This window comes from Drosophila miranda, chromosome XR, assembly GCF_003369915.1.
Source record: "Drosophila miranda strain MSH22 chromosome XR, D.miranda_PacBio2.1, whole genome shotgun sequence".
Lineage (NCBI taxonomy): Eukaryota > Metazoa > Arthropoda > Insecta > Diptera > Drosophilidae > Drosophila > Drosophila miranda.
In genome coordinates, this window is record NC_046674.1 from 40,066,351 (window position 1) to 40,078,732 (window position 12,382).

Sequence of the window (12,382 nt, forward strand, 5' to 3'; positions counted from 1 at the left end):
GCTTTCGTTATAAGAACAGAACTAAAACTAGGAGCCACCAGCAAGCTGGGTCATAAGCTGAATCAAAAGTATTTAATTGCCAAAGAATGCAAAGCTACAAAATATATGTACTTAGAGCTACAAAGCTACAGTCGGTAAGCCGACTTGGCATAAGCGATAATGCTGATCTTGCGGCATGTGCAAGATATCAGATTACCGCCGGTTGACCGTCACATTCAGGGCGCTGAACTGAAGTTCGCTGATTTGGCATCTTGAGTGCAACTGTTGGCTAACATTTGCGGTTGTTTATGTTACACAACAATGTGCGAGGGGCACTCGTTAACTTGTACATGGAGATGGCCGAGTCCATGAAGGAGGCTGGGATTGAGCTTGGATGGGGCGAGATAAGGACAAAGCTCGAGAACATGACCAAAAAATACAGGTAAATATTATTGACTCTGCCAAAAAAAAGATTGTGAAACCTATTTTTTTATACTTTGCAGGATTGAAAAAAATAAAATTGGACCGAGCGGGGGTGCTCCATCTGGGTGGCAACATTACGATAAATTAAACTCATTTCTGGGGTGCTACCGGATAAACAACATGGAGCAGAGCACATTGGACAACGACAGTAAGTTTTATTAATTTATTGCTAAAAAAATATATTTCATTTAAGGTGTTCATTGCAGATCCTGATGAGTACTTTTCGGATATTATTGAGATGGACCTGGACGGATCTTGTAGCTCCAGCACCTTGTCTGGGCGTCCGCCAAAGAAAAAGAAAAAGACCGACATTTCGTGGCTGGCAGAGATCGCCCAGGAGCGTCTCGAACAACAAAAGGACCACCACAGAAAGAAGGAGGAGCACGACGTTAGGCAGGAGAAGATGGTGCAGAACTTGATCAGCACCAAAACAAAATTCCAGAACGACTTATTAGAAGTTTTAAAAAATAAAAATAAATAAGTTTTTAATTTTCATTACGGTCTACACAATATTTTGCGATTGCAGATCGTATCTGTTATGCTGACTGATTAAAGTCAGCAGAACTGTTGCTGGTATCGGGCTGTTCGCGCTGCTCATTTGTTGCAAGCTCCCAATTTTCATTAATCGCGCTGTTGTGCATATTTACTATATTGTGTAAAATACAACAGCTCATTATTATGGCGCTATTATTTTTGTGGTGGCTATCAAGACCTTTTCCGATTATTCGAAATCTGGCTTTTAAATGCCCAAATGCATTTTCCACCACTCGCCTAGCTTTGGAAAGGTTGTAGTTAAACGTGCGCTGTTCCAAAGAGGCGACTGTGGAAAACGGGTAAGGTTTCATCAGCTTTTTAGAAAACCTAAATGCCGAGTCCCCGATAAGCACTACAGGGACGTTTACTCCGCTTATTTCCTTGGCTTTCTCTTGGAGTAATGCCGATGCTTCGATATGTTTTGCAAGGCTTGACTTCTGGTATATCATCGAGTCATTGCACCTTCCTGCAGAGCCGATATTTACGTATTTAAATCTGTATCTAAAAAGAATCGGATTTAAATAATTTAGGACATTAAACCAACTTGCTAAATACATATTTTTGTGCAAGATATTTGCATACCTATAATCCACTAGGGCAAACAAGACTGTGGAATACCAGCCCTTATAGTTATGGTGGTCTACTGCCTCAGCTGCTGGTGGTTTTATTTCGATGTGGCATCCATCTAGAATAAAAAGGAAGTTTAAAAACCAATTTATATGTAAACATATTGCTGAAGTTCTAATTGATTTCCTACCAATTGCACCTAGGCACTGAGGAAACCCAATTGCCTCGAATCCCTTTACGCACTCATCAATTTTGTCGGAAGTTAGGTAATTGGGCGACATGTACTCCTTCGAAAACTCGTCGATAAGTGCTCTGCAAAACTCGTACAGGATATTACACACACTGTTTGGAGCTACACCGAAAAGCCTGCCAACTGTTCGGTACTCAGAGGACGAGCCCAAAGTGTATAGCGCAATGGCGATGCGCTTTTCCAAAGGAATTGCAGCTCGGCAGTTGGTGTCCTTCTTTCGCAGCACTTCAAGCCGATTCACTAAAATATCAAAGCAGGGCCTCTCCATTCGGAAACTCTCTTTGAAAAACGCCTCGTTGTTTTCTGGTACATCTTTCTCCCAAAATGTCCCGAACCGCTTCTAAAACCATAAAATATGTCCTTGTACTTTAAACTATGGTTGAAGTTAGTAGAAGTACTCACAAACGACCATAATCTTCCTGGCTTTTGTGTTTTTATGGCAGTTACCCGACTGGGTCATCTCATCCTCGTCAATGTTAAAGTCATCATCGTCATCATCATTATTCATTGACAGCAACATTATTAGTTGGTGCAAGAAAATATTTTGCTGTTGAACCAAAGCCGAAATAATTGCTATATCTTCATCATCCAATATAAGAACCAAGAATTAATAAATCTTCCGCGCAAATTTAATGAACTTGTTATTGGCATCAGCTGCTTTTGACGGATGGTGGATGGTGGCAGTGTGAATCGGAGTTTCACATCTGTCCAAAAATCCCACCATTCCCCCGGGATGGGCTCAGTGTGCAGAGCCTATTACGATACATGTGCCCTGAGTTAAAAAATGTTCCGGCATGTAACTTGTAGTGGCGCCTGTCCAACAAAAATATCGCAGAACCGTCCCACGGTTTCCCCTTCCCTTAGACATGCACCTTGCACTTTTAGGGCAGTTACGCGCAAGCAAAAATGACATAAGCTAACAGCGGCAACTGTCAATGTGTGGTGAGAAAAGGGGAATGAGAGGACCAAGGGCTCAAGCGGAAGGAGAGTGGCTTGTGCCTCTCTTTTCTATTGTACTCGCGATCCAAGACGGACGTCTGAAGAAAAAACTCAAGTCAGTGCAGTGAAAGGAACAATTCTAACCTCGACCGTAATTACCGCGTGTCCATCGTGGCTAAGATCTAGTCAAAAGATCAGCCGACCATTCCTACGTTTATTAAGCGAAGGCCGAACCCATCGGGTGAGTGAAATTGTACCCCAACTGCCGGCCAACAGAAAATTAAAGTTCGTTTTTTTCTTAAAACCTAACCATAGGTTTGGCCGTACGTAATACCGTACGAAACGCCGGTCGTAGTGCCGTAAGCCGTACCCACTACAGTCTCGTCACCTTGCCACACATATATGTAAGTACCCATCGTACCGATCGACTAATGTATGTGTTAGCCGTCTTCGACCCCAAATCTTCTTTCGGCGTGGCGTCTGCATACATGTGAGCATCACTGTATTTACCGCAGGGTGTACCGGCGTGGGTCCACACACATACAAGCCTTGCTCGGCCTACACCAGTGAAAAACGGTCGATGGGCTTATATCTACGCGTGCAGTGACATACATATGTATGTGTGAAGTTTACGATTCTCTCTTCAGAGACTTTCGTCATTGCTACGTCGCTTACGCCACCCGCATACGAACAGTAACGCTAAAGGAGAAGACAATTACCGGTGCCGTAATACTGTTTGCTTTGCTGATGAAGTCATTCGGTGTCTCGATCATGATGGCTATGCCCATGCATTTCTTCATATTGGAATAATACTTTGGAACCCCACTATTGTACTGACCCTAGGATTAACATTAAAAGTTAAATTCGTGTGATTCGGTTTGTTTGGATTATCATAAAGAAATGTGCAGCTAGAAGGAAAGGAACTACTCTGACACATTGATATTTACAAGTTTTCAGCCACCCTCATCGACCACATGGAAGCGCTTTCATCGTTGGATTTGATCATAATGTGAGTGATAACCTGTGAACGTCTGCTATATGTGAATTCAAAATTTTACGCAAGTCGAAGCAACATTAAAGCTTCCATGCCTCGACCGTAAACTTCCCAGCCGTACTGTAACGCTGACCAATCCAATTGTTCACGTGTTTGTTTTGTTCTGATCTTTCGCAAGCAATGTAACTTTCTGCAATTCCGAATCTATCGACAACCGAACTTATGATTGGGATTACCCCACAAGCAATTTCTGTGCACTTTAAAGATGCATCCATCCGTCCCTTGTTTTTGCATTTAAACTGAAAACCATTCGAATATATTTCTATTTGTGTGACGTAATTACCATTATTCCTGAATATACTCCTTATAATTAGTTGACCCTAGTCTAATAAGATCTTTCATCATGATATATTTATATATATATGTAATTAATCTTAATTGAACATATTATCCTTATTACTTTAGTAGCCTTTATATATATCTACCCACTTAGCAGCCTGTAGAGAGAGCTTGTAGAAAAGTTTAATGAATAAACTGTTTGTAATGAATTCCCGTTAATTGTTGCCGTTATTAAGGATCATGTGGCGCCGAGATGACGTAACCTAGCAGAAATAGAGCGTTTATTTTAGGGATCGTTACCCATTACTCAGCCTATTTGGACCGGTGCGATCAAGGAAGGGTGGGCATACCGAGTTGCAATGACACCGCAGGCAACTCCCGCTCGAATTCGTTCCGCTGACTCATCTCCCTACACTGTCATTTCTCTGTAAATTTCTTCCGTCTGAACCTTGAGCGAAACTTATTTTTATTGTCTTTGCTCCTAATGCTCGAGCTCGTGACGCGATCTCTCCCTACCCCACCCCCACTCTACCCGACTAACCATGAGACCGGCAGCAACGCGTGCATGGATCTCGATCATACCCTCCATCTGCTCGTCTACCGTTTCAGATCCTAGCCTCCTGCTTCGTTATCTGTTACAGTATTATATATTTATATATATAATAAATTTTAAAGAAAAATAAAAATATTGGCGCCCAACGTGGGGCCCGAGCGGTCACAGCCCCAGTAAATGTCCGAAAGACAGTCAACTACACCCGACTGGAAATTCCGTATCCTTCTTGGTTCAGACAACCTTTCTAACTTTATCCATCCCTCAATACCGGTTGTGAAGGTATAGTGTAGCGAGAGAGACTGTTGAAATCCTGATGTTTTCCATTAAGCTCTTGGTCCAGTCCACTTAAGCTGCATCTGACTTAACCGCTGCCGGTATATCGATCTAGTTCAAGTAGATATTCCATCCGTCGATCGAAATTGGCTTAATTTATGGCGACAAGCTATAACCTATCTCGCGGAGTTGAGAGTATACGCAAAGCAAGTTTATTTGCATCTTTTTCTATTTTCTATCATCCTCCCAACTATAAAGAGCGTCGTCGACTGTCGAAATCCTGAAGCTTTTAGAGTAAGCTCTTGGTCCAGTTGATGCAAAGTAAGACCTACTTGGTCCAGTTTTTGGATAGGATTCAGCCGTTGATAGAAATCATGTGTATGTATGGCAAAAAGCTACCGCCTGTCTCGCGGTAGAAAGAACCTGCCCGACTCAGTGTCTTTGTCTTCTACACGAATTCGTCTCTTAGACAGTGAGATTAGATAGCGAACGAGATTCAGTCTATCTCTTATGTGCATCGAAGCAGAATCATGATCCTTTTATTTAAAAACATTTTGCCATTTGTATTCCTTTGCCTTGATATATAAATTAGTCCGTATTTAGTTTCGTAATTATCTATAAAAGATCGTTGGGTAAGAGATTATGTACGATAATCATGCCCCTAAGTCTTAGTCCCGAGAATTTCGCTCAAATAGAGAATCAGGGAATAATTTGTAGCACGTGCGCCAAGGAAGTTGACTACCTAGCTCAGTTAATTACCACCAGCTGTGGACACCAATTCCACCGAGTCTGTTTTAACCGTAAAGCTGGAGCCAAAAAGATTTGTCCTGTCTGCCACGTTAGCTTGCATGCATCGGCTTTTAATTTAGCTGAGGAGATTGCCGCAGCCCAGACTGCAAGCCAAGACCCCAGCACAACCATGCACCAGACTAGGTCTAAGGGTAGGGCAACCGATCCCAACACAGACGCCCCAAGCGGGTCAACTGTTAGTGAGACTAACCCGGAAGTACAAATGGAAGCAAATGCCGCTTCGACCAATGCAAGTCTACACCAGGTTATTGCCGATGCTATGGCAGCTGCAATGCAGGCTCAAACCCACATATTAGCGCAGACGATAGAAACTGGAATGCAGAAATTATCGATTCAGCAAACGGCGTCCCGTGAAAGTATTGAAAGTGTTCGTTCACAACCAATCAATACACAAAACATCGACGAGGTAGAACAACAAACGTTTCAGCAACTGTTCGGGGGTAGTTCGGAAAGACAGACGGCCAGAGAGCCACCATCTAGATATAGTCTAGGAGGGACCCCGCCAGTCTCAGAGCTACGAGCTGATAGAATAAGCCAAATCATTTAAAATTGGAAAAAAAGGTTTTCAGGTCATTCCTCCATTGGCGTGGACGACTTCATTTATAGGGTAAAGGACATGACCAACCAATCCTTAAATGGAAATTTTGAGCTGTTAGCCAGATATGCGAGCAACCTGTTTGAGGGCAGTGCCAGTGAATGGTTCTGGCGATACCACAAGAGTGTCCCCCTCATCCGATAGTCCGACCTGTGCGTAGTACACAAGACTCAATTCAGCTCAGCGATCACGTAGCGGAAACAGAAGCCAAATGAACCGTTTGATTTATTTTATGAAGCAATAGTCGCATTGGCAGACAAACTAGTACAGCCAATGACTGAGCCCTATCTGTTAGAAGCTCTTAAAGCCAATTTAGTTCCAGAAATTCAACACGAAATCTTGTATGTACCCATGAAGAGTATCGCAGAGCTACGTCATATAGTTCGTACTCGCGAGCGATTCTTGCAGAACGTGTCCAAATCTACGGCAACGTTGCAGCGTGCTGCGTCCAAACGACATATTAATGAGATGCATCAAACGTTCAGTGAGACGGATGACGATGCTGATGGTGTAGATGATGCAAGTATTGATGACATGACCCTTAACTGTTGGAATTGTGGGAAGTAAGGTCACCGTTACCAAGAATGTACTGGAGAGCGGAGGGTTTTTTGTTATGGGTGTGGGAAAGCTGACACTTACAAGCCCTCTTGTAGAAAATGCAATCCAAAAAACTTGGCAGCTCGTGCACCGTTGATCAGTGCACGCAGACAGATGGTATCGAAAGCCACCAATACGGAGTAACGAGTTCAAAAACAAACTCGCTACCACTTCAACCGGGACAGAGATAGAGAATTGTAGCCCACGCTCCCTACGAATGAAGTTGCGTAGATGTGCGTATAATGTAGCACGAAAGCAAGAACGAAAAGTTTTGTTATCCGCCGTAGTTGGGAATGCGCAGGACATAAGACCGTATGCAGAGGTCCAACTATTGGGGAGAACAGTCACTGGTCTTTTGGATACAGTAGCAACAATCAGTTGTATAGGAGGGGATTTAGCGTTGAAAGTTAGTCATGCGACCGTCAAAACCGTTAATGCATCTGTGCGAACTGCTGATAAAGCTGCGCAGAAAATTGTAGGCAAGATCACCACTCCCGTGCTGTTTCGAAATGAAACTAAACCAATAACATTGTATTTAGTACCATCACTCGCTCAAGAATTATACCTTGGCATTGACTTTTGGGCTGCATTTAAATTGTTACCTCCAGGTGTAGTAACCCAGAATGCCAGGCCCGAAGTTGCTGCCTTAGCCAAGGATGACCATATGCATATAAGCCTAACGGATTCGCAACAGGCCATGTTGTCAGAGGCTATCAAAAAGTTCCCGTCATTCGCCAAAGAAGGTCTAGGTCGAACCAGCTGGATAAGTCACGTTTTAGCGTTCATCAAGCGTTGGTCCAAGGAGTTTGACGACCCGTACGTTACGAAACAACTGTACATCTCGTTAGTACGTCCTATATTGGAGTATTGTTCTTGTGTGTGGAGCCCGCAGTATAAAGAGCAGCAGGCTGTTATTGAATCCGTGCAAAAGCAATTTTTAATTTTTGCCCTTCGGAACTTTAACTGGGACTCGGGTAGAATCTTGCCACCCTACCGGTCTAGGCTAAATCTTATTGACCTGCCGTCGTTGCACCATCGCAGAATATGCAATGGCGTAATGTTCGTGCACAAGCTCCTTCTTGGGACTGTTGACTCCCAAACTCTCTTGGGTCAGATTGACTTGGCCGTTCCATCCAGACCTACCCGTACTTTTAGGCCTATCCGTCTACCCATATGTAGGTCTAATTATGCTGATCATGAACCTTTTAGGGTTTTATGCCATAATTATAACTCCCTCTGTCTAACCCTATCCCCTGAACTGTCTCTTAAACTAATTGCATGCAATATTTATAATCATTTAAATTTAGCTAACTTTTAACTTATCTTTTTCTGCCTTTAGTAACTAAGTACCATTATTAACAGATAATTTGTTAATTTAATAAATAAATAAATATCGGTATAGGGGATGCAAAGCCAATTAAACAGCGGCACTATTCGGTATCTCCTGCCGTCGAAAAGGTCATGTTTGAGGAAGTAGATAGAATGATAGCGCTTGGCGTTATTGAGGAGTCCGATAGTCCATGGTCGTCACCAGTCGTTCTCGTTAGGAAACCTGGAAAGGTGAGAATATGTCTCGATAGCCGGAAGGTCAACGAAGTCACAGTGAAGAGCGCATATCCCATGCCTTTGATCGATGGAATATAAGGCCGACTACCAAAAGCTGTGGACACCAATTCCACCGAGTCTGTTTTAACCGTAAAGCTGGAGCCAAAAAGATTTGTCCTGTCTGCCACGTTAGCTTGCATTTCCAGCATCGACCTGAAGGATGCCTATTGGCAGATCCCATTGACTTCAGACGCTCGCGAAAAGACCGCGTTCACCGTCCCGGGGAGACCCCTGTATCAATACACAGTGATGCCATTTGGACTAACCAACGCTCCACAAACCATGTGTAAACTAATGGATAAAGTTATACCCTCTCAGTTACGACATGAAGTGTTCGTCTATCTAGATGATTTGCTCGTTGTATCTTTTACTTTCGAAATCCATGTGCGTGTGTTATCCGAGTTAGCATCTCGGTTAAAACAAGTTGGGTTAACAATTAATGTCGAAAAAAGTAAATTTTGTTTGAAGGAAGTAAGATACCTTGGCCATGTCATTGGGGATGGAACTATTAAAACCGATCCAGAAAAAGTTTCAGCCACTCGGGAATTCCCAACACCTCGTTCAGTCAAACAGGTACGAAGGTTTTTAGGAGTTACTGGCTGGTATCATACATTTATTCGAAACGAGGGGGAACGTTGTGAGTTGCTGCGGACACCGCAACTCTACGGTTATACCCGATACTAAGTCAGTATGGCTCTCCTCCGGCAGACGCCGCTAATATTAAACGACACGACAAAGAGTGCGTGCGAGAGAGACAGAAAATCAGTCTGAGCGTGACGTCGGGCGCTGCGTAGCCAGTGCAAATTGATTTGTTCCTTTTGGGTATAAAAATGATGCGATCTGATCCAGATTCAGCAGTCTGATAGATATGGTCATTATCTATGATTCTGCGTTTTTAGTTTTCTCGAATGTGCAATATTGTGGATGCAACAGATTTTCGTCCTTTGTGTGGGCGGAAGGGGGTAGGGCGAAATTTTGAGATATACGTTTTATAGTGAGATCTAATAGGAGTGCGGATACTAAATTTGGTTACTCTAGCGTTAATAGTCTTTGAGATTTGTGAATATCCCCAGATTTTCGTCCTTTGCGGGGGCGGAAGGGGGCGTGGCGAAATTTTGAGACAAACTCGTCTCGGTACGATATATAAGGAGTCTGGATACCAAATTTGGTTGCTCTAGCTTTTATAGTCTCTGAGATCTAGGCGCTAATGTTTTACTCTAAGCAAAGCCGCCTATGCTACGTGTGTGTTAGAGAGAGACAGGGCGAGAAAAAATGAAATTGTTTTCTTGATGCTGGCTATAATAATAATACGATCCAATTCAGATTCTGCAGTCTTAAAGATATGGTCATTTTCTACAATTCTACGTTTTTGGTTTTCTCATATCTTTAAAATTGTGGATGCCACAGATTTTCGTCTTTTGTGGGGGCGGAAGTGGGCGGGGCGAAGTTTTGAAATATTTTTGTAGCAGTGACATATCACAGAAGTCTGGATCCAAAACATCGTTGCTCTAGCTCTTATAGTCTTTGAGCATTAGGCGATGAAGGGGACGGACAGACGGACGGACGGACGGACGGACGGACAGACATACATGGCTCAATCGACTCGGCTATTGATGCTGATCAAGAATATATATACTTTATGGGGTCGGAAACGATTCCTTCTGGACGTTACACACATCCATTTTCACCACAAATCTAATATACCGCAATACTCATTTTGAGTATCAAGTATAAAAATGGCAAACGAATAGAAGAGTATGCGAAGGTAATTGGCCTTGGAGCAATGCCAATGATAATGCTTGTGAGATAGCTCCTTTCAAACCAAAGGGTAATTCAAATTGCGTTTATAGGAAGATAGCAGAGACAAGGACATTTTGGGTCGAATTAGAAAGACAGGGTAGTTGGATCTTCAAAGTTCCAGTAAACACTAATGCTAGAATTCAATGTAGTAACTCAAATCAAGAACTAATTGATCTTCCGCAACAAGGAATTTTAACAATAATACATGGTTGTACTGTGCGAACCGATGATAAAATACTAGTACCTCATCACAGTATTCAAACAGAAAGCTACGAGCCAATTTCATCCTTTTATATAAGTAATATAAGAAAAATACCAAAAATTGTTTGGAATCCATTAACAGTACCATTAATTAACCATACGGAAGAAATGGATAAGTTAAGAAACGAAATAAAATTGTTAAAAGAAGGTCATCATGACTTAAAGGACTTAAGTTCCATCATGTATCTGGACATGCGGCCTTGATTATCGGAATCATAATAATGATAATATTAATAATCTATGCCATAAGAAGAATTAAAGTAGCACGAAAACTGCAAACGATAGCACTTCCCTACCCACTGTAATTGACTGTAAATGATTATCTGTACTTGTAATTATAGCTATAAAGAAAATGTACACAAAAAGGTTCACAAGAATCCAAATACAAACAATGCCACTTTTGGCCCTTTGCAGAATGTTCAAACATGAACATATTATCGTCAATACAATGCCACTTTCGGCCCCTTGCAGAATGTTTAAATATAAATAGATTATTGTACACATAAACTCATGTTACAACACCGATCTCTAAAGAAATAACATAAAGTAGACAAGTTATGACTGCACTGGTGTAAACAGAGATCTGTAACCCATTAATACGACAACAAAACACAAGTGGAGAAAACACTTAACAAATGCGGTCCTAAAATAAAACTAATGTAAGCATGTACTCAAAAAGACACCCTCAGTAAAGTGTATCCTCTGCGTAGGTCTAACGATAATTATAGACTACCAAATTGTACAAAATTCAGTTTGAATTTACAACTCAACTCGCAAATGTCTAGACTTTTCTTTTAAGGTCTTAACACTCTAATTATAATAGCCAGCATGAGCAAAGTTTAAAAAAAATATTTTCCGATAATGGAACCAACTTTGTGGGAGCTTCGCGAAAATTAGACGAGGAATACCAAAGAGCGCTTAAGGACAACATAAAAGTGGTGCTAATATTAGAAAGAGAACAGATCGCAGGACCTCACTTCGGAGGTATTTGGGAAGCTGGGGTAAAATCAGTGAAATATCACTTAAAAAGAGTAATTGGGGACAATAATTTAACCTATGAGGAAATGGCAACTCTATTATGTCAAATTGAAGCGGTACTAAATTCACGTCCTTTTTATACAGGTTCAAATGATATTGACGATCTGGATGTATTAACACCAGGTCATTTTATTATTGGAAGGCCAATATTTGGCCCGATTGAGACCATTTCAGAGGAACAAATCGGGAATCTTAAAAGGTGGCGTACGTGCCTAGATCGATATTTGGGGATGCGTCGGCTTTGATGAAAGGCATCCACTGCTGGCGATCGGTGTTGCATTACATGACGGAGCTAGGAATGTGATACTCCTTGGTTTTATGTCTAGCTTTGATTGGTCCTCATGAGTGGCGTGATTCTAAAGAATCGATTTCTCGAGAGTGGCGTGATTCTAATGTTGATGAAACAATGTGGTCCATTGTTTATATTATGGGGGGCCCTAGCTTGGAGTATGGGAAGAAACAGTTATTGATTCTTGAGTGGGGTCCTGTTACTTGTGTGGATGGGGTGGATGAATTGTACATAAACATAATGTGTATGGGATGTGGATATGTGGATATGGATGGATATGTCACTCCCCCAACGTTTGTTATTAGCCTGTCCCTAGGCGATTACCCTCGGGTATAGTGACGGGGTGTCAAGTGCGGTGGCTGAGGTTGGTTCCTCTTCTGCTTCTATTATAGGGTTAATACATTTAACCGTGACTCTTTTAGAAGTTTTCTTAAATTTAACAGCTACATAACTTAGTAGTACTAATATAATTACGA

At 42.0% G+C, this 12,382-nt stretch overlaps 1 protein-coding gene across 1 annotated transcript; it reads right to left on the reverse strand.

Moving 5' to 3' along the window:
* Positions 1–714: 714 nt before the first annotated feature.
* LOC117186150 (protein ALP1-like) lies at positions 715–2,388 on the reverse strand. The gene is made up of 4 exons (XM_033386332.1): positions 2,216–2,388; positions 1,754–2,153; positions 1,579–1,681; positions 715–1,497 (listed from the first exon to the last, which is right to left on the reverse strand). Exons 2-4 carry the CDS (start codon positions 2,079–2,081, stop codon positions 999–1,001), a joined length of 930 nt encoding a protein of 309 aa, XP_033242223.1. The 5' UTR covers positions 2,082–2,153; positions 2,216–2,388; the 3' UTR covers positions 715–998.
* Between the last annotated feature and the right edge of the window lie 9,994 nt (positions 2,389–12,382).